General features: G+C 41.1%; 2 protein-coding genes across 2 annotated transcripts; both read right to left on the bottom strand.

Moving 5' to 3' along the window:
- Positions 1 to 3,796: 3,796 nt before the first annotated feature.
- On the bottom strand, positions 3,797 to 11,105 carry treh (trehalase (brush-border membrane glycoprotein)). The gene is given in 16 exon segments (XM_076036691.1): positions 3,797 to 3,960; positions 4,150 to 4,203; positions 4,301 to 4,413; positions 5,391 to 5,502; positions 5,904 to 6,121; positions 6,213 to 6,413; positions 6,882 to 6,931; positions 7,036 to 7,108; positions 7,111 to 7,151; positions 7,413 to 7,529; positions 7,768 to 7,860; positions 8,015 to 8,115; positions 8,835 to 8,922; positions 9,088 to 9,229; positions 9,319 to 9,419; positions 10,782 to 11,105. Coding segments are annotated over 15 exon segments (1,515 nt in total). The 5' UTR covers positions 9,341 to 9,419; positions 10,782 to 11,105; the 3' UTR covers positions 3,797 to 3,870.
- Positions 11,106 to 12,729: 1,624 nt separating this feature from the next.
- On the bottom strand, positions 12,730 to 21,286 carry ddx6 (DEAD (Asp-Glu-Ala-Asp) box helicase 6). Its single transcript, XM_076036693.1, has 14 exons — positions 21,131 to 21,286; positions 19,848 to 20,426; positions 19,665 to 19,728; positions 19,369 to 19,473; positions 18,737 to 18,866; positions 18,312 to 18,458; positions 18,123 to 18,217; positions 17,904 to 18,026; positions 17,649 to 17,777; positions 17,008 to 17,124; positions 16,786 to 16,849; positions 16,311 to 16,412; positions 16,034 to 16,213; positions 12,730 to 15,907 (listed from the first exon to the last, which is right to left on the bottom strand). Exons 2-13 carry the CDS (start codon positions 20,042 to 20,044, stop codon positions 16,038 to 16,040), a joined length of 1,449 nt encoding a protein of 482 aa, XP_075892808.1. The 5' UTR covers positions 20,045 to 20,426; positions 21,131 to 21,286; the 3' UTR covers positions 12,730 to 15,907; positions 16,034 to 16,037.
- Positions 21,287 to 21,594: the final 308 nt, after the last annotated feature.

The following is a 21,594-nucleotide window of genomic DNA, read 5'->3' as shown; positions in this document are numbered from 1 at the left end:
TGGCAGAGGTACATTTGCCCATAATAACAGCCCAAAGGGCTGATTCCAAAATTGTGTGACTGACTTCACGAGTCATAAAAAGTGGAGCTAGCAAAAGAAGAATGGTCCGCTCGCTAAGACTGGTAAAGTTTATAAAAATGGGTCCTTTTAATAAAAGTGTTCAGCGGGGGTTCTAAACAAGTCTCTGAGCTTGTTTGTATGCGATGACAGTTACTGGATGACTGCTGGGGCCCCGACCAGTCTGACCTTTACTTCAACAACAACATGTAATGCGCTTGTCTCGCCTGCTTTACAATTCATGGACTGCACTCGGAACGTGCCTCTCACAACGAATGTTCTCAGACTTTTTTTTTTTTTTTGTAATTAAGGGGCACACGTGCACGGGCTCACGTGCATGCACGCTGCAGGTTTCACCTCGACTTCACCTGACTGCCGGGGGAACTTTTTGGAGATCACGCTCTTGCAACAGCAAGAACTTTTATCGCGTTCATATAAAAACTGTGTACACAATTCCTCGGTTGATTCCGCATGCACACATTGCCAGCAGGGCGCCTACAAGCTAAGACCTTCAGCGCAGCAGGTGCCTGTGTCCCTACCGCTATATTCCACGGGGGGGTGCTGGCGTATGCAAAAACTCATGTGACTGAGCATCAAGCTGTTGTGGTTACACTGGTATGGTAATGTCTGCAAGCAAAAAGGTTCCAGCCGAGTGGCTGCCGTCAGCAGGGACTTGCAGTGTATAATGACGGCTGGCCGCTGCCGAAGGCCTTCTCAACACAACGCCATTTACACGGCTGCCGCCACTGCAAGAGAGTCGCAGCCACACATGGAGGGAGTGATATGACTTGTAAATGGAGTCACAATAGCACATTACCAGAGCGTGATCTTCAGGTCTGCATGGATTACTGCGCCAACCGGCCTTTTGAACATAGGTTGCAGAGCCAATCTGTCGTGTGCAGCCGTGCTCAGTGGAGGGATGCAGTCGAATCCCTGGCTGAGCCCAGTTTTTTTTCTTAGCTGCGGGGGGAGCACATTTTCTTTTTAAGAAAAGAAATATTCCATCTGTTTTTTTCTTGACAACCATTTGAATATCTGTATGGACTTAATTTCATGCTTGACCTGGATTTAACCATAGAGTCGGGCAAAGGCAAGCAGAGATGAAATCTGTTGCTCGGAACAATCAGTGGTGCTGAAAAATAAAAGTTTCATTGCCGTCTTTAATGCAGTGTTTAATGTCACTTAGCTTGGAAATGCTGCCTGTTTAAAGTTCACCGGGTATCCATCCATCACATGATTCTGCTTAAGAACCAAATATGTCAAATATGCAGACATACACAAAGTCTCAAGAAATTTCAAATAGAAATCTGTTTATTAAGCAGAGCAAGGCATTTTATTATACATATATATACATATATATACATATATATACATATATACATATATATACATGTACATATATATATATATACATATATATAATAAAATGCCTTCCAGATGGGAGTAAACTAAAACAATTCTGTCCACAGAGAAAAGCGTTAAATGCTGTTTTGTTGATTTCAATGTTGTTTTTGTTCTTGTACTAATGTGAATGTTCCTTTCAATTGTGATAAAAAAAAATAAAAAAAAACTGCCTCTAGTGTAGTGTCCGGCTTAATCTCTATAGTAGCAGCCATCGTGTTTCTGGCCTATTTAGGCAATTCTGCAGAGCCGTTTGGAGCAGACGCCTCTCACCCTCATTGTCTCTGCCTCTTTATTTGTAGGGGAAGTTGATTGGTTATGGGATTGACTAGTATATTTAAGTCAGACTGAAGAGATTTGTGAAAAGTTATTTTACTAAGCAAAATATATGTTGAGACTGTGACAACCCCGAGTGGGTGGGGTTGTTTGTGTGTGTGTGTGTGTGTGTGTGTGTGTGTGTGTGTGTGTGCGTGCGTGTGTGTCTCTGACTCCTACAGCCTGATCGCTCATGTGCCTCTGGTGCGTGTGCCTCTGAAAGGGCGGGGCTACGTGAATCAAACACCTGCGGAGTCCGCCCGTTCGCTTCCTGCCACACCACAGCCATGCGCCCACGCACACTGCTGACGTCCCGCATCACACACATGGGCTGTCGCATTTCGTTATAATCAGTTTCCGTTTTACTCAACTAAATAACTATCATTTTGCAGTTACTGTACATTCCCTCGTTGCGTTTGTTCGTCCGAGAGCTGAGCCAGCTCTGACACTACATATTCAAATAGCTTTAAAGCCAACAAATCAAGTCTCAAAGTTCAAAACACAGCCACGCAGGAGAAGTGTCAGAACAAATAGCTTTTTAACGTCCATGAAAGAGCGTAAGGAGAAACAAAGACACCAGGATTAATAGCTCAGGGTGGTGCGACACTGAATGTGGTAGGTGACTGTTTGTTCAATTTGCCTTTGACAACTTCGGGTTTTAAAGTCAAAGAAAGAAAAGATTCACAAACAAAGGCGTGAGACCTTCAAGATAAATAGCTCAGAGAGCCGGCAGATGGACTGGGAAAGTTCAATTCTTATAACAAGTGTGAGAAGTAGCCGTGTTGGACCTCCTTGTGACACATCGAATTATGTCTTGATTTAATTTGGGCATTTTCATAGATTGTATAGATTTCACTTAAACACTTGATGTATAGGAAGATGTCAGCTACATTCTCCTTGGAAAACAAATCCCTCAAGACAAATGGCTCAGGGTGATGGGTGGCTGGTTGTGGTGTATTATATCCATTTCATTTCTCCTTTTAAAGGAACGCGAGAAGAGCCGGAATGCAAGACTGTTGGGAGTAAAAAGCTCAGGCAGTTGGTGGATGGACTGTGAAACAAGAAGTCCAGAGTTTGCGTCTTATAAAAGTCTGTTTTATAAGACAGCCAAAAATAAAGGTAAATGCACAAGGAGGAGTCACCAAGCAAGAAAGCCTCGGTGTTTGGATTACTCACCACAGGAAGTTCTAAGTGAGTTCTTGGAGCATCATTTTGTGCAGGGCCAAAAGTGATCGTAAGAAAAAGTAAAAATACATCTTTAGATAAATAATAGAATGTTCAATTAATTAATTGAAAGAGGAAATAAATGTATATATAATTCATTGTATAAACTGGTACAAAAATGATTAACCCATTAGACTGAATTATTTAATTAAATCTTTATTTAATAGCGTCAATATGTAAATTAGACTTCTTGATGATGCACTACGAGTCACTTCAACTGCACTCCACTGAGAAGAGTCATAATCTGAATGAGGTCTGTTCCTTTCTTTGGCGTCTCCTTGTTGAAATGGCAATTTGAATCTAAATAACAGGCTACACAATGAAAACACATAATTGATGTTTGAATGGCAAAAATCTCTGCTGAGCGGGAAAGAGGAATCTTCTGTGATGTCCATTTGACTGAAGCACAGATTCCACACACTATCTAAATCTAATTCCTCTTTTGTCTTTAAAAAGCTTTAGAGGAACGGACCACCCTGAGCTACTTGTCCTGACGTTTTGGTAAGATCGAATCGAAGCGCTGTGACGGTGTCAAAGGTGTCTGACTTTACCAAAAATTGAACTCCTGCAAAAAACATTGCACACTTAAACCCTACTTCTACCCTTGCTCCTCCAGCCAGGAACCCATGGCAGGGAGAAAAAAACAAAATATAAAATGGATGAATGCATCATATTGATTTCTCGTCACACATTGGACGAACTTTGATTACATTTTAAAAGGCAAATATAATCGCATATCATACCAAACACTGTCAACAGAAGATCCTCAGAAGGAATGCATTTATAAAGTTTTCTGATTAAAGCATTTATTGACACCTGATAGTCACAATAAAGTTGTTCAATAAAGAGTCTGAATCAATTTATTTTTTTACGTTAATTCTGTTGAATATTTCCAGAGGTGAGCGTTGCCCCATACTTGTTTAGGAGCTGCAGTGCCACACCATTGGTCCATCCAAAACCAACCTACAGTGAAAATAAAACAGTAGTGGGTGTGTGGATTTTCATGAAACCAAACAGCAGAACAGTTTAACAGTAAACTAGTCTTAAAGAAAACAAAGAAACAAAAAATAAAAAGGATTTCAAATTCAATTTAAGAGGTGTGGCATCACTATAAGCATATTAGTTTTACCATCAACCTGGGAAAAGGAGTACCTGAACTACATATTCTCCTCCACCGCCTGGCTCGCCTTCTTGTCTCACGTCGTACTGTCAGGAAAAGTAGGAAAAGTCACATTTTGAGTCAGACAGTGTTATCGTGGTGCCTGAGACGTGGACTGAAATACTGAAGCCTCAGAAGATTCACCTTTTCAAACATGGCTCCGTACTTTCCGTACGCCAACCACGTGGTCTTAATCCAACGCTGGGCCAAATCAAACGCAAGCTTTTGAGCTTCGTCCGAAGGCAGTTTGGACAAGCCTGAAATAGAGTTTTAAACCAAAACCAATGGTTCTACATAAACATAGGAAAAGAAAGAAAATCAAGCTAGCCCTCACCCTAATCCCACCCAAATCCTAACCCTAACCCTAGGGTTAATCCTAAACCTAACCCCAACCCTAGGGTTAACCATAACCCCAATCTGAACTTCAACCCTAACTCCAACCCCTAACCCTAACATCCAACCCTAAACCCAGCCCCAACCCTAACCTCAAAGTCAACCACAACCCTAACCTTAACCTCGACCCTAACCTTAACCTCGACCCCAACCCTCACTCCAACCCCAACCCTAACCTCAACCCAAACCCTACCCTTAACCCCAAGACAACCGCAACTCTAACCCCAAAACCTAACCACAACTCCATGCCAAACTTGAACTCCAACTCTAACCCTGACCACAACCCAAACTTAAACCTTGATCCTAACCCCAGCCCAAATCCTAACCCAAACCCCAAACCCAACTCCAACCAAAAGCCTAGCCTTAAACATTACCCAAAACCCAGCCCCACCCTAAACCTAGCACCATCCTCAACTTTATGCTGCCCGAGACTCACCGAAATGACTTTCTTATAAGAGTTTAGCATGAGCATGAGCATGTCCGAAAATTAAAAAAAAAAAAAAACTACTGAAGCATGTAAGTATTTTTTCTTCTATTTGCTGACTCTTAATACATTGCTTTTGCTTATTACCAACCTGTTCTCCGTATCTAATAATATTTTTTGATAATAGAGGGAAACAACATGCTATGTCGTTTTTTTTACTCGGACAAAAAAAATAAAGAAATACTCAACCCCAAAACTCATCAAAACGACCATCCTATCATAGTTAAGCATTAGACGGAGTGGTGGAATTCAAAATCTCAACATGTGTGAAAAGTAGGGGGGGACACACTATATGTCTTTTTTTAAGTGTCCTGGAACTTCATGAAATTGAATAGTGGACAGTTTCTTGGTGCCTACCCTCAATAAGCATGTGTTGCAGAGGAGCCCAGGCGTTGGGGTAGTCCCACTGCTGCCCAGAGTTCCTCAGTGACGTCGGAACCCCACCAGGGAACTAGAGAGCGCCGCTCCCCTGTAATTTACAAGAGCGTAGTATGTGAAACCGGTGCGCCCTCTGCTGGAACACAAGAGCAAAACTGAGGTCGAGAGCCCTGATGTGACCATGAGTTTGTGATGCTTTCTGTGTTTCCGCTATTCGTTTTAATTAGCGAAAAACAACTCTAAGGAAAGTAAATCAAGCAACATGTTATTAGCAAGACAGCAGACACAATAATAGCCATGCCACCAACCGTGGGATATGCACTAATGCTGACCGGTGCACAAGTTCAATAATTAATCAGCTCTCTCGCGTGTAGACGGTGATAGGTGGTGGCTTTGGTTCAATGTCTCTCTTTTTTATTTAACAGAGACAAAGATAAAAAATAAAAAAAACAGTGTTTGTTGACTCAGACACAGGGTCCTGTTCCCACCAACCTTCAGATACTGCACAGCCTTCTCTGCCATCTCAGGCTGTGAATAACACTGAGCCCACAGGGGAGCCAGATTGGAGGGGTAAAACTCAGTGTGTCTGCTTTGCCTCACTAGGTTGTAGTCGAACCAGGCCCCCCACTCAGCGTCCCACAGCACAGCCTCCATTGCTCTCAGCCTGGCAGCTGCGGCCGTCTCATACCGCGCTGCTGACTCACCGTCACCTGTGTAGAAACACTGTTACGTGGCGCCAGGTGGGGTGATAACAGCCGCAGCACGCAGACTGGGTTTTATCACAAGGTCGAAAGTGCTCACCCAGCGCCTGGTGAAATGCAGCAAGAGTCTTCTCGGTGCGGCACAGCAGAGCGTTGAGGTCAACTGGCAGGATGCGGCTGGTGCGGGTGTCTTTCAGGGTGCTGTTGTTTTGGTCGTAATCTTGTATGTACCAGCGAGTTGAAAAGTCCCAACCGGACTCTGCTGCCGCTTTCAGATCGAACCACAGCTCCTCTTTAGACTCTGAGGGCAGGAATACAAATGACTGGACATAAAAACGCATCCACTTGAGTCAGGCAATTACTCTACCTGTGCCTAATTTATTCCGTATTTTCCAGCCATCTTCTCAGAGATGATTGGGGGGAGAGAGTACAAAACAATCTGCCAGTGATTGCATTCGTTTCACAGCAAAAAAAAAAAAAAAAAAGGACTGAGATGAAAACAAGTAAATATAATCTGATAGAAAAGAAATAATGGAGGAAGTACAAAGAACATTTTTTTCAAACATGCTTTTCTTCAAGGTTGGAGTCAAATCAAAGTGGGGAAGAATTCCGTTAAAATATTTGTAGGCTGCTTGGATCTTATTAAAGATCTTATTTTGCCAAAATAAGAGCCATATTTGGCATTTTAGTGAACTTCTTGACATATTTGTACTTCATACTTGTAAGTACTCTTCTCAAAGTATCAGAGTTTCTAAATCGCATAACTCACCATCACTGAGTCCTTCAGCCAATTCAAGATCATCCGAGTAAGACTCAGGCCTAAACAACAAGGTGTTGATGAGCAAAAAGGTAGACAAGACAAGCAAGTGTTCTTAAAAAGGGGGAATGGGGGATGAGATTTATCACCTTCACCCCAGACATACCTGGGTAAGCCCACCTGCACAAAATACCGATTCAAAACATGCTCCGTCCCGTCCACATCCAAAACCATGGATGCATCCAAAACTGGTACTCCGTCTCCAGAGCCGGCAAAGCCGCTCTAATCCAAGTCAGTTTGCAGAGACAGCAGAGAGTAATGTGTTAAACCATAACACTGAATATTACAAACAACTTCTGGAGTGTTACGCTCTAATTTCCATTTTATTTTTTTTTAACTCCCAAAGGTTGGAGGGGATGAGCAGCAGTCAGGCTTTTTCTTTTTTTTTTGTTAACAGTCCTTTTTAGAATTCTGCACACCAAGCGAGGCAACTGAAGGATGATAATGTGTCTGGCTGGACTTCAACTGGAGCTTAAGTATCACCTGAGGAACTCTTTATCCTTGGTTGCTTGATAGAAGCTCTCCACCATTGGAGTGAGGAATGGAGGCTGACTGCGCCTTTCATAGTAAATCCGCCCACCATTTGGTACAAAGCCATATCTGTCGGAGAGACAGTACAAACATCATTCAACTCCAGAAATCCTGGGGAGAAAACACACATGCACACGCACACACACTCACACTCACACTCACACTCACACTCACACATTAGGGCTCCATATCCAACAGATGCAGCTCGGCTGCTGATTTATTCAAAAAGACTACCTGCAGCCAAGCGTAGATGCTTTTTGAACGCTATGCATGATGAAAAGGTGTTCTGAGGTGCTCAGGGGTTCACCTGTTGACATAGTAGATGAAGTTTTGAATCATCCCATTGACCGTGTCCGTCATTTCTGACAGCAGGAGGCCACCGATGGCCCAGTAGCTGTCCCTATTGGGTACAGAGCAGCTCTTGTCACAGTCTGCACATGGCACCTTGGTTCGCTCTCGGCGAAGACCCCTGGCCGGGGCTGGCTACGAAAGGTTCCCGATTTGACCGTATTGGGCATTGACTCAGACAGCCCAGAGCCTCGTGATTCACTCACCAGTAATAGAACTCCCTGAAGCGCTGTCCAGCTATGATGACAGGATAGGGGCTGTATATCTGAGAGTAGCGCTCCGGGTGATCCATCACATCAGCACTGGCCTTGGAGAGAATAATTTATAAATGTAAAATTAGCAATTGATGAAATATAGTAAAACAATATACCCTTCATTTTTTTAAAGTCTCACATTTCACTGCAGAGTGAATGATCATTAAATGTCAGAAATTTATCTTGTACCTTTTGAAAATGACATTTATTCAGACTTTGCTTTAAAGGCCCAGTGTAGTAACATTTACTGGAAAGAAAGCACACCGAGAACAAATTAATACCTGTTTAGTTTTCATGTATAGCATTAGGCCTGTGAGCATGCTGTCAAATTAACTGCAATCTGACGGGCAGGCTGAATGACCCGCACTGAATGAAGCAGACATCAGCAAATGACTGGAAAACATAACGTGCATCTGGCCTTGACAATTCCCCTCTTAGCTGCCTTGCTTCTGCACACCTTGCAAAACAACAAATGCTTGGTGTTGTGAGAGCCTGTCAGTACAAACAGCAACCAAGGAGCTGATGCACAGATCATTCCAGTCCCATAAAACAGAACCACAGATTATCAACAGATTAAAACTACAGGGACCGATATAGGGATGACTCCCCATCCCACTCACGATCTCAGATATTTCTTATACAAGTTGTGATATTGGGACAAAAACCACACAGTCAAGGGTATACAGTACATCATGATATTATATCACCAAATGTAAGTTATTTATTCATTCATTAATTTTAAATTATTGTCTATTTATTTACTCATCATCACCTTCCAGCAGAGAGACTTCCAGACAGAATGAATCTCCTTAGCCCACTCCCGAAGAGCTCTGTCTGTTATTCCTTCCAGGAACTTTGGAAGTTCCTGGAAGGAATTTTATTGAATCAATATTTCAATAAAATATTGATTTAGGGTTAGCAACAGCAACAACAACAACAAAAACAACATAGTTTTGCAGTTTGTTTGGGGTTTTTTTTAAACGTAGGAATTTCTCAGACTAATTCTATAAAGGCCAGGATTTTACCTGCTATGCCAGTCTGGAGGGTTGGAAGATTCTGTCGTTGGTGCCTCAAAGTACATGTTGACAAAGTCATTTAGTTTATCACTCGGGATGGTCGTGTTTGCATATGTAGTGGAAAGGTTTTGAAAAGCTGTTAGGACAAAATCTGTGGGAAAAGATGGAGATAACAGTATGTGTGTGTGAACATTTGGGTTTGTGAACTTAAGCTAATAATAAATTTGTGGCTTGACTTACTGGCAGTATCCCTCAGGTGCATGTCCACAAAGTACTTGTCATCATCAAATAGTTTTGCTTTCTGCACCTCATGCAAGATTGGCCCCAAACAGTAGATTTCACTATGGCAAAATTTAAAAAGTCAAGAATTGGTGATTACAAAGACGCACTAATTAGATAAGTCAAATGTCTCCAAACTGTTAATGTACTTTTTTGTTTGTAGGTTAAAAAAAATAAAAAATAAAAATACATTGGACTCAGTGTACAAGGTTGTTGTGTGTAGCGTTTTCGATCAGATTAAGCACCAGAAAAACAACGGATTAGTGTGCAAAGACCTTTACTTTATAATATGCAACAATTGTAAAATATTTAATTTTAGACACTGTGCCAATATGCTATAGTATGGAACCAGGCAATTGCAAACAGGTTTTCAATTCCAGAATGATGATGATGTTTATGGGTTGCAGGAAAGAAATAGCTTTGAAAAACACTTATGTAGTGCAGGAGTGAAATGTATTATTTTTTATTTTAAAACATATAAATTGCACGTTTTGTCATCATTTTTGTTTTTTGTCAATGTTTCAAATTATAGCCTTATCTTTATTATATGCTCACTTCTTTATTTCTTTGTGCTTTCTGTAATACTATACTGTAATAATAATAATGATAATAATAATAATAATAATAAAGAGCAGGCCCTCGCTGTGGCTCAGTCCCGATGGTGATTTATAGTGATAATTAAATCGAACTGTACCCCGTACAAAGATGGCGGAGGCATTGACGCATCCATCCCATTAAATAACGCAGCTCAGGGCCATTCTCATGCGTATGTACATATTTACAAACACGTTTTCTGTTATTTTCTATCTATCTTTTCAAATAGAAAAACTGTGAGACATCTCGATCTCCGTTTAATCGGGAGGCGACTGGTTTCCGTTTCGCTTTAGGACGGTAAGGTGGCGAAGTAAAGACAACAGCTAGACAAAGTTTACAACAATTTTCCACATATACAGAGGATGCACACTTTAATTATATTGAAATTAAAAGACATATGCGGGTAAACTTTGAGTGGAACTTGAGTATGTTGCTCAAGTTCCACTTATGGCCGGGCCAAGTGTCCTACATTACCTTTCGGTAATCAATATGGTAATGTATTGACAGATGGGGGGGCAGATGTTATTAACTACGGAAGCGCATTGCATTAACAATCTGAGTTTGTTATTTAATACAACTGATACACAAACCCCAGTGCAGGACTTCGTAACGAAGGCCGTACAAGTTTAAACAACAACCCCCAAATCAAGTGATAAAACGCCAAACACTGAAATTATGATATTGATTGAGAGTACTGGGATATATTTTTGAAAACTGATTAGTAAGCAAATACATTACTAATTAGGTTTCTCAAACGGAATACCGCTCCAAGCACCGATTTAAAAAAAAAAAAAAAAAAAAAAAACCGGGGCGGGATGAGTTTATTTTACCTGTCACATGGTGGTGGAGAAGCCACGTTAACATGCACCAGGAAAAGTAGAGACACACACTCAGCATTCTGCGCTCTGGCGACATCACAAGGCAACGACAGACACTGTGGACATGGTGGCCTTTTATGATATGCGAACGGCAGCCACGGACGTGTTGACCGGAGTGGACCGGACTTGTGACCTCGCCAACGTGAAACGTTGTCTCTGGCCGTCCGAGTTCTGCTCCAATCACGACCGACTTGCGCCTAAAGCTGTGGCATTTTTGATAAGACAGCCCAGGCTGCGGCTTTTGACTTCCGACTACGTCCACTTTTCCCAGGACAATTCTGTTATTTTCGCACTCTTTTCCTGCTGGTCGTTTTCACGCCCCTCCTCCGTCCATTTTCTTACCATGTTTACCTCAAATATTGTCATTTAGGTTACTCGTCATTTGAGTTATTTTAAGTTTACCAACATTTTTTCCCCCTCTCGTTTCATGTCCACAGCCAAATTTTGCAATGAAATCTCAAGTAGTAAATCGATTTCCCACGAGTGCATTAATGACAGCTGGTTTCACCTCATTTTCCCCTTATTGCTTCGTCATTACGACTTGTAAACGTTTTACTTTTATTTGTACAGCGCTAAATCACAACCGAAGGCGTCTCGAAGCGCTTTGCACTGCAAAATTAGGAGAAAAAACAAAATAAACCTCCAGTGAGTGCAAGCAAGGTGTGGGAGTGGCCTGGAGAACCTCCCCTGGTGCAAGATACCTAGAGCAGATCAGGACTCCAGACGGCAGTCGTCTGCTTTAACCAGTTGGGGCGAAAAGGAAATATAAAAAATAATGAGAGCGGGAGAGAGAGAGAGAGAGAGAGAGCTGCCAGAATGAATATGAGCAATGAACCAAATACTTACAAAGCTCTAATTGTCTAGATGTTATTACAGATATAAATAATAGGTTGGCTAAACATAAATATGTACACGTTATTGTGTAATTATACATCAAATTGTAAAATTCAAAACGTTTTTGCTGTTGCATGTTGAAAGTAATTGGAAGGGGAAGAACTTGGCAGAGGTGGGGCAGGACCAGGGTGGGACGGCTGATTGGACTGAACCCTCCCCCGCCAGATCAGGCCCTACGTTCTACATGCGGCTCTGACAAGTCTCCAGTTTACCCAACTGATCTGCTTTGTCGGATTTAGTTGACTGAAATTGATGTGAACAAATTGATAGTCAGTCAAAAGATCTCATCCAGTTTAAGGCTTGCTCTTTAATGCCAAACACATCCTCTAGTCTCCGCAGATGAATTCGGAGGTCAAGTGCAACACTGAGATCTAGTGGAACAAACAGCCTAACAGATGGAAGGCCGCTGTCAGAGGTCATCGGGAGTTCTTTCCTCACCTTGAGCAGTGCAGTCTCCGTAATTTGATCATCTCTAAAACCTGACTGAAACACCTCAATTAGCTTGCTGTCATGCAAAAAGTGACTTAGCTTTCTGGCAACTATTGCATCTAATATCCTAGACAGGAACATAAGGTTGGAGATTGGCCTATCATTAGATAGATAAGGGGTTTAATTACAGATACTTTGAGGGATTGTGGAATATAAACTGTGGTTAATGACTAATTAATTACTTTAAGTAGTTAAGCATTAATTAACAGTCTTACCCTCTTTAAGAGTTTAGTTGGAATGGGGTCCTACAGACTAGTCATCGACTATGCAAAGAAGATGAGAGAATAAAGTTCAGAGAGTCCAATTTGCTGAAAACTCTCCAGATGATTGTTGGTGTTGCTCAGCCTCAAGCAGTTCTTCTGTAGGGCCAGAGGAGGACAAGGGACGGTGGGTCGACGTGTGCCTTCTATTGTAAATAAGCTTCATTTTGACTTAAACCTACCAATACCTTCACATGGTTTTATCTTCACCAGAGACCTGTGTACTGCAAAAGTAGGTTCAAACTACAAACAGACAGTAAATTTCAGTGAGCTTTATTTTCAACAAAAAAAAAAAAATTTAACTTTTCAATAATGACATTCTTGAACTGAAGTCCATTGTAAAATTAGCATCACTGAAAAAAAAACAGCCAATTGAATAACGACCAAATTCTGATAACTTAAATCTCACTTAAATTTGGACACTTTTTCCCAATACAATGAATGAACATTTCACTTGAGGAAAAACAAATTCCAAATTTAAGGGCAAATTCTCTAAACCTTTTTTTTTTATACCCATTACCATTCACCTCTGGATCTTTATCATCCTGTTTTGTAACGCCCGAAGGCTCCTCCCCGAGTTATTTTGCTGATGCATATGCTTACAGAGGCATGCTTTCCACACTCCACTCGCACAGCAGGACGGTCACACAGCACACTAACGCCGTGTCGTTGGAAGCGGTGAACCGCATGCCAATATGAACATATGCATCAGGGCAGCAAGAGTACCAAATGACCCACCCCAAACAATTTAAGAAGCCCTTGAAGAATGAGACAATTTTGTTTAAAGAATTTTCCAATTGGTGAGCCAATCTCAGGCAAGATGCTCTTGTCTCAGTCTTTAAGGGTCTGACATGGCAGCCACCGGCAGTACACAACCTCCTTGCACCCGTCAACAAATTTTAAATGGCCAATTCAACCCTTAATGCTCTCAATTCAAGGGTACTGCCAGTAGGCTGACAAAAAGCAGACAGCTGCCGTGTGTCTGCGCAGTTTGACCCCTGTTCAATCAACTACTGTAGAATTTGGACTTTTTTTTTTTTTTTTTTTAACAATTTACCACCTTCACTCTCCAGCGGATGAACCAAAAGAGCCAAATTAGTTGCGTAGATCTTAAGGGGGACTGAACAGAGCTGAGTGAACAGGGATCACCGTTCTAATCAATGAGAAATGGAAACGTTAAACTGACCGGGGCGGTTGCGCCGCCGTCAGCGGCTTTGAGGTTTCTCAATGATTAGAACGGTAGTAAGAGCATCTCACCACAATAAAAAAAGGGAATTGATGGCAGGTTTTTGCTCAACATAGAAGTGGTCTGAAGACCTTACTGCAACACAAGTTTGTCACGTTGCACAAAAAAAAAAGAAAAAAAAAAAAGAGCTCAAAACGTCAAATCAATAAGGGGCAGAGTGGAAAAGCTATTAATTCAGCAGTCTGTGATGCCCAAATTATTTTGAACCAGCAGTCTAGAGTTTTTAAATTCTTTGTGCCTCTTCCACATCATTATTTTTTTTTTTTTACTTCTTTCAACAAATGTTTTGCACCTCTTAAGCTCTTATTTGGGCATCACAAATGTAAAAACAAAAAAAACAAAGCAGTGCCATCTGATATTGCATGAACCCATCTCTGCATTTTAAGTACTGCACAACTTGCTCGTTGCTTGCTTGCTTGTTTTCAGTGAAGCGTGTTTTGTTAGCTGGTGTCACATGACCGAGCTAACTCGCAAAGCAGAGAGAATGAGTTCCTGCTACATTTTGGGTCAGATGTTTCATTTTGATGCATTTGGCCAACATTCTTCAAAATAGGGGGAGATAGATGCACAGCTTCTTCAAAGGGAGATATATATATATATATATTTTTTTTAAATAATTTAGCTGTGCTCCAAGCACACAAAGTTCAATGTAACAGTTACTAATTCCCCCAGAAAAAAAAAAAAAAAAATCTCTGCCAATTCCGCTGCACTGCAGCAAGTAGTACTACTACATGATAAAATATTATTTTCTCTTCCAGCATCAACACTCGCTCTTACAAGTGGTCGTACAGAGTGTCTCGAGAGTCAGTTTCACAAGTTAAGGCTGGTGACAAAGAATTTGTTACTCCAATGCCCAAGCTGCTTAACAGAGCCATCTTTTTCTAGACCAACACCGGTAGCTGGAGAGAATGGGCAGCAATTTAAACAATCTCAGCTCTTAAGTGCAGCTTTGAAGAATTGCATTCTCTAAATGAGGGGGGGGGGGGGGGGGAGAATAAAAGATTATCAACGATGAAGTTATCTGCCGTGCCCCCCCCCCTCTCTTCCCAAAAACAAAAACATGCACTAGCTCTTTAATCTTTTGGGATCCTAATAACTTTTGCAATTTCTAAAATTATAAATAAATTTCATAGGCCAATATTGCAGATCAAACAAACTGGCATATTAAGGAAGCGGTCTCCAGTGCTAACAAGAAATGGGGATTTTCAGTTTGTCAGCCAGCCTTTTGAACTTGTAAAACAATCTTAAAATGAAGGTATATACAAAGGTGTAAGGTGCAGTCCATTTGTTGCCTGCACATCTCACAGAAGTATGGCCATCCATAGGAAAATTAAACACAGGACAAAGAAAAAAAAAAAAATCGTTCCTTACAATTAAACTCCACCGACACGCGACTCCTCATGACTCATGTTGAGAGGCAGCTTACTCATTAGTGTTTTGACGCTGAAGACAGAGGAAAAGGGTCCAGTTCTTCTAGAAGCACATGCTTCTTCACAAGCATGGTAGTCTGGCTGTATCCAAGAGGAAAAGAAAAAGTTTCCATCTCTGTCCATGGAAAAAATCCGAGTTTGTCCTCATTCGTCAGCCAGACCAGAGTACAGCTGAACCAGCGAGAGATCGTAGACCGTACTTCCACCCTACCTCCATTCCACATAAACAGACGACCCGACCAACAATAGTTCTGAATTCACCCTGTGGTGGGATGAAATGAAATTTTCTTTTCTGCAAGGTGAGCTCGAGTGTGTGGGATGAAGTGAACGAGATGGCTAATGGTGGCGGCAGATGAGAAGTTATTACTTTAGAATGAATTGAACTGCTTGTTAAGGCACTTGATACAAATTGGTTAAAACTTCTAAAAGAAACGGTGGAGAATGGAGGATGTCGTACAGTGGTCTGTTGGTGCTGGCTTTGTGTCACTGTTCGATACGAATCGCCAAGATATGCACGGAAATATTCTTAACTTGGTCCCGTGCTTTCCTCCCAGTGCTCGTCTTCAGGGTGTGGTGGTGCAGCACAAAGCCCCAAGAAAAGGGCAAAATGAGTTCTTCCAAAACATGTCCATCGAAATACACATTCCTTATGGTGGCATCCAAAAAAGGAAGACAGAAACTGTACATAAAACAGAACTCCAAGACAAGGGGAACCAGGGGGCGGGAAAAAAAAGAAAGGGGAATGGAGGATGGACTGATCTGTCAAGAGAAAGAATGAAACTAAATTACCAAAAATATAAAAGCACACCATGTCAAATTACATTGACAAACTGAACATTCAAGCGGCCCATTTTAGCTGGTGTGGAGTGAGGACCTGTGACTTACTGGCTCATGGCTTGACTTCTTCACCAGTCTCACTGTGGTACTCTGCCACATATAGGCTCTTGTCAATGATGCCAGGGATGGGCTTTATCTCCGTTCCAAGCTGTTCCTCGATCCCCTTCAGGTTGAAGCGGTCGTCATAAGTGATTAGGTTGATGGCGAGACCCAAGTGTCCAAAACGCCCTGAACGGCAGGAGGGGAAGGGGCAGAAGAATGTTCAGAACCACTTGAGCAGAAGAGTCTCGCAACCGATACGGCTAAGCAAGCGATACACACTTACCAGATCGACCGATGCGATGCAAGTATGTTTCTCCCAGCTTTGGAAAGTCGAAATTGATCACAACATTCACAGCTTGAATATCAATTCCTCTTGTGAAAAGGTCTGTGGGAAGACATGGAGGCATTTACTACCACAAACTCCAAACAGGCCAGGAGATATTGAAAAATTATAAAAATGGAATGATCTACAGAAAAGTTAAAAATATATAAATAATCAAACTATAACCCAACTTCAGTTTGCATATGCATAAAACATGTTGCGATATGATAAGCAGGACCAACCAGATCAATTACACCATTCAGAGATGTTTCTTCAAACTTAGTCAAGTTTGTGGAAGGTGACAACCTACTGTATAACATTATCACCACGTATGAAGATGTCAGTGGGCTTTTTTATATTTTTACATTAGGAAAATAATTAACAGTATTTTTTATCAAAAAATACTGTTTAATAAAAAGAAGAGTTGTCCTCTTACCAGTGCAGACAAGATTCCTGCAGAGGCCATTTCGGAAGTCGTGGAACACGCGGTTACGATGCTCCTAGAGAGCACACAAGACAACGATACATTCACATATTAATCACCTGGGGAGCTGCAAAAACCATTTTACAGCAATGTTCAGTTTGGTTAATGAAAGCTTAAAGGCATCTTCAAAATATCAAATCATGAATCAATGGGTTATGCACACTTTTCACTGACCTGTCTCATCTTGGCATGAATATAGAAACATGAATAACCAAGCTGGGAGATCTTCTTGGCAAGAAGCTCCACTCGCTGAGAGGAGTTGCAGAAGATTATAGACTGGTTGATCTGGAGCTGAAAGAACGCCCGCCACGGTTAATATGTGAAAGTGTTGCAGAGATCAGATCTTCCGTTTCATAACTCTGACATAAATTAGAATGACTGTTTGAATCATCTCAGTGTTGCTAGAGACTTTGGCTCAGTACAATGCTCAGCTTGTCATAGTTATATATATACACATTATCTGTAGTAATAACGCAGACAATGCCATAATGTAGACAGACATTGCCCATTGGTAGCTTACTACGACAGAGGTTAGGTATAGAGTTCTATTATTTAAGGAAACAGGTTCTGAATAATGACAAACCATTTAAATTAAAAATTCAAACTACGAATTAGCCAAATCAAGCTGTTTCAGCTACATTTAAAAAAACAGAACTTAATGAGTGGTGCCTAAAATAAACTATTTGTACTTTCTTCATATTATTTAAGTCACAAATCAAACAAACGTATGAACAGCCTGCAGCATTTGTTGAATGACAGGAGGGAAAAAAAAAAAAAAAAAAAAAGCTGCATCAGATTCCAAAAGCACCACTTACCCTGGAGAACAAGGTGTTAAGACAATGGACCTTTTGCCTTTCAGTTACATAAGCGTAATACTGTGTGACGCCCTTCAGTGTCAGCTCTTCCATCAGGTTGATCTCGTATGGTTTCTGCAAGTGTGACGACTGCAATGTAGAAAATAGGAATTTTCAAACAGAGGACTGCAAAAGGATCGTTTTCTTTACCACCCTACGGAAAAGGATGGAGGTAAAAAGTGAAATGGGTAAAACAAAAAAAAAGGAGAAACCAACCATAAACTTCTGCACACTGAGGGGGAAAGTTGCGGAGTAAAGCAGAATCTGCCTCTGTTTGCAGAGGAAGCTCAGTATCTCTTCCATCATGACCACAAAGTCCTGAGACAGGAGTTTGTCAGCCTGCGGGACAGAGGGATGTCAAAGGAAAACTCACTCACTGAAAGTCACCGGAGGAAAGAGTTTGAAATGTTAAGAAATCAAAACCATTCATCTCACTTCATCCAGGACAATCATCTGCACTTGATTGACTTTTGCGACTCCTTTCTTGATGAGGTCCAAAATCCTCCCAGGAGTGGCAATGACCACATGTACTTGGGGGGAGAAAAGGGGAGGCGGGGCTTAGATCATCTGAATACTGCATTAGCGGTCCACAAGGGTTCCAGTCGAGGGAGTTGATGAGCTTACCCGTTTCATCAAGTCTCATGATGTCGTCGCGTAGGTTAGTTCCACCTGTGGTTGCCATTACCTTCACTCCACCCATGTGTTTGCTGACCTGGATACATATTTGGCTGACTTGCAGGGCCAGTTCTCTGGTGGGCACTATGACCAAAGCTGAGAGGAGCAGAAGACATGCGCATACAATAAGATTTAACTGACCTTTTGGTCTCAGCAAAAAAAAAAAAGGGGGTTTATAGACACTACATGGACAATTAGCGACAAGAAGAAAAGTTATTGTATTTCAACTTTTACACACAAGATGAGTGGATTGTGTAAGACTAAACAAGCGCAAAACAGAGTGTTGTGCTATTTTGCCAAGACAAAAAGCATAAAAAATTAACAAGAATTAGAGTCAAGTGTAAACAATTTAGTAGCGGAACCCCAGCCTGTACCTTGTATGCAGTCCCTCTTGAGGTCAATACGTTCAAGTAAGGGAATGAGGTAGGCTCCACTCTTCCCTGTGCCATTCTTGGCCCTGGCCAAGATGTCTCTTCCTGACAGTGCAATGGGAATACTTTCCTCCTAAGAACACATTGTAACAAAAGGTTAAAACGGCAATATTATTTATTGGACACCATTTTGATGCAACAATCATTTTTCTGATAATTTGCTTTATGTGTTTTGTGTGAATCTTAAGCAACTTAGCCATGTCTGTCATATCCTCGCAGGGTCTGATGACAGTCAAACTTAGTGGTCAAATTTTTTTTCACTTCCTTTTCTATCTACTTGACTGCACTACACTTGCGCTGTTACCAGTTGTGTAGGATGAGCTGATGTAATTTGTGTGTGTGAGCGCGTGTGGGAGAGGGGGGGGGGCATTTCCGTCTCATTTGCGCTATTTCCAGCCATTCACCAGTCCATTTATCACTTTTACTTCTGTCAAGTTATCAAAGGTGCTAGGTAGTGTACATCTTGTATATCACATGGTGGTAATGGGGGAAGAAAACAAAAAAACAAACAAGTGCAGGACTTGGATTTTCAGAATGCCATCATTGGCACACATTGCCCACAGTACAGCATGTACCTGGATTGGAGATGGCTTTTCCCATCCCATCTCAAAGATTCCCATAAGCAGCTCCCTCTTCAGGCAGTAATCTTCAAACTCATTGCCTTTAGTTGCAGTCACGTCCTGGGGTGGCAATGACAAATCAGTATTTGGCAGACACACGGTCAATAATATTTCACTGATATTCAATTATAATAAATCAAACTGACAGAAGGGGATAATTAAATACATGTATCACTAATAGTACTGTGAATACAAAATTATCAAGGCTTCAACAGTCGTTCAGCATTAGAGAAAAGCTTTCTCGTACTAACCGAAGTTTTCATCCTCATATCTTTTGGGGGCAACTTTAAATTCTTCTTCCAGTCATCTCCAGGCCTGTGAAAGGTCAGCATTTGTAAATAACCATTTAAAAAAATAATAATAATAAACTCAGAACCATTCAAACAGTAACAATCTGTTGTAAATGTATTGGTTTCCACAACCAATTGACTTACTTAATGACGGAGTTGGTCGTTGGGGCTGGCTGAGAATTACCATTATTAATTGCACCTTTCATCTGGTTAACCTGATGCTGTTGTGTGCCACCTCCACCACCACCTGGTGCTCCTGCAGGCTTTACTGAACCTCTTAGCTGTCCATTCTGGTTCGGCAAGCCCATAATTACTGGGTTCTCTGTCCTGGCAGTACTCATTCTTTAATTTTTGAGTTCAACAAGTAATAATACCTTCAACAGTATTTAGATTTTGTGAGTTCAGTCTCCTTGCAGAACTCAGATTGTCCTTTTCCTGGGATTCCCTATCAATAATAATGCAAAGTATATAGGGCAAATCTTTTTTTTTTTCCTCTGCAGTTTAACTGATCAAATCAATCACTCGATTTTTGACAATATCAATTACTTTAGTGGATTGGGATTTAATGTACATAGTCTCCAATTATCTAAAAAAAAAAAAAAAAAAAAAAAAAAAAAACATAAGCCAGGAAGGCTAAACTAGCTTTTACACTGTGGCCGACTGCTCAGCTAGCCATCTTGCGTAGCATAACTGCGCCGTTGTGTTCCTGTGTTTTCGCCAACCCTGAAAGAAATATGAAACAAGACATAAAAAACAAAATTTAACATAAACGTAAAGACATAACATTGTGAGTGAACGTCCAACAAATTCGTTTTCAGGTGATATCAATCGACAGCTGGCTTGATGTCAAAAGTTAGCCAGCATAACTGCAGATGACAAGGTGGTGATATTTTGTTAACCCTTGCTGACAACGTGAAAACAACGTCGACGCAAACATGTAACCACCAAACCAGCCAAAAATATATGCATTATAATGTCTTCGACTGGATCGTCAGAGAAGGGTGCCATTACATGATTGAAACCCATAGAAAGAGACTTGTGAGCCAGTTGAGTCGAAGAGAGTCGCCCTTTCCTATTGCTAATCATCGACATCTGGCTAACTAGCGCATGAAGCATTAGCCTGCAGCTAACGCACTGTTCTTGAAATCGACATCACGTTACATCATTTCTGACGATGAGGGAAATACCCTCGTGTATGTTACAACCTAAATACCTTGAAGTACTACAGTGACAAACCTCCTTTGCATCATCTAAAAAAAAAAGACATCCGCAGTAAACGCATTTAGCTCAGCCAAGCTACGTCAGCTAACTGGTCACCAGAACTGGCTAACGAAAGCGAAATAACAACTTGCAATAATCATTTGAGTCAGAACGAAATCGTGACATACACGACGAAGTAGCTTAACTTTAGAGGTGCGTGAATTTACCTGTAAATACTTGAGATAAGTGGTTTCCTAAGCGATATTTCTAAGGTGTTCTCAATTTTCAGCAGACTACGAACGAGCCTTCTTGACCAAATGTTCAAGATGGCTTCCTTGTATTTGAGCCCTCCCCCATCAAACGAATCAGCTGATTTTATTTCAAATCGATGGCTAAATCTTTTTTTCTTCTTCTAATTCTTCAGAATGAGAAATACACTAGCATTGTACGGCAACATAAAAACAAAAAGCGAGTCCTGCTTTTTCTCTTCATCCAGTGACAATTAAAGTCAAACCAATGACCGTCTTTGTTAGTTTAAAATAGGAACATAAAATGGTACAAAAAATGAAAATAAACAGACAGGTATTCTCCTTGGCTGGGAAAAATTACACCGTCGTTGTTGGATAGAACATATTATTCTCACAACCATTTAAATATAATTCCTGACATGGCGCACTGATGAAAAATATTA

Source organism: Nelusetta ayraudi, unplaced genomic scaffold (assembly GCF_046127955.1).
Source record: "Nelusetta ayraudi isolate G7.1 ecotype Tasmania unplaced genomic scaffold, CSIRO-AGI_Nayr_v1 ptg000048l, whole genome shotgun sequence".
NCBI lineage: Eukaryota > Metazoa > Chordata > Actinopteri > Tetraodontiformes > Monacanthidae > Nelusetta > Nelusetta ayraudi.
This window is presented reverse-complemented; position numbering and strand designations above follow the sequence as displayed.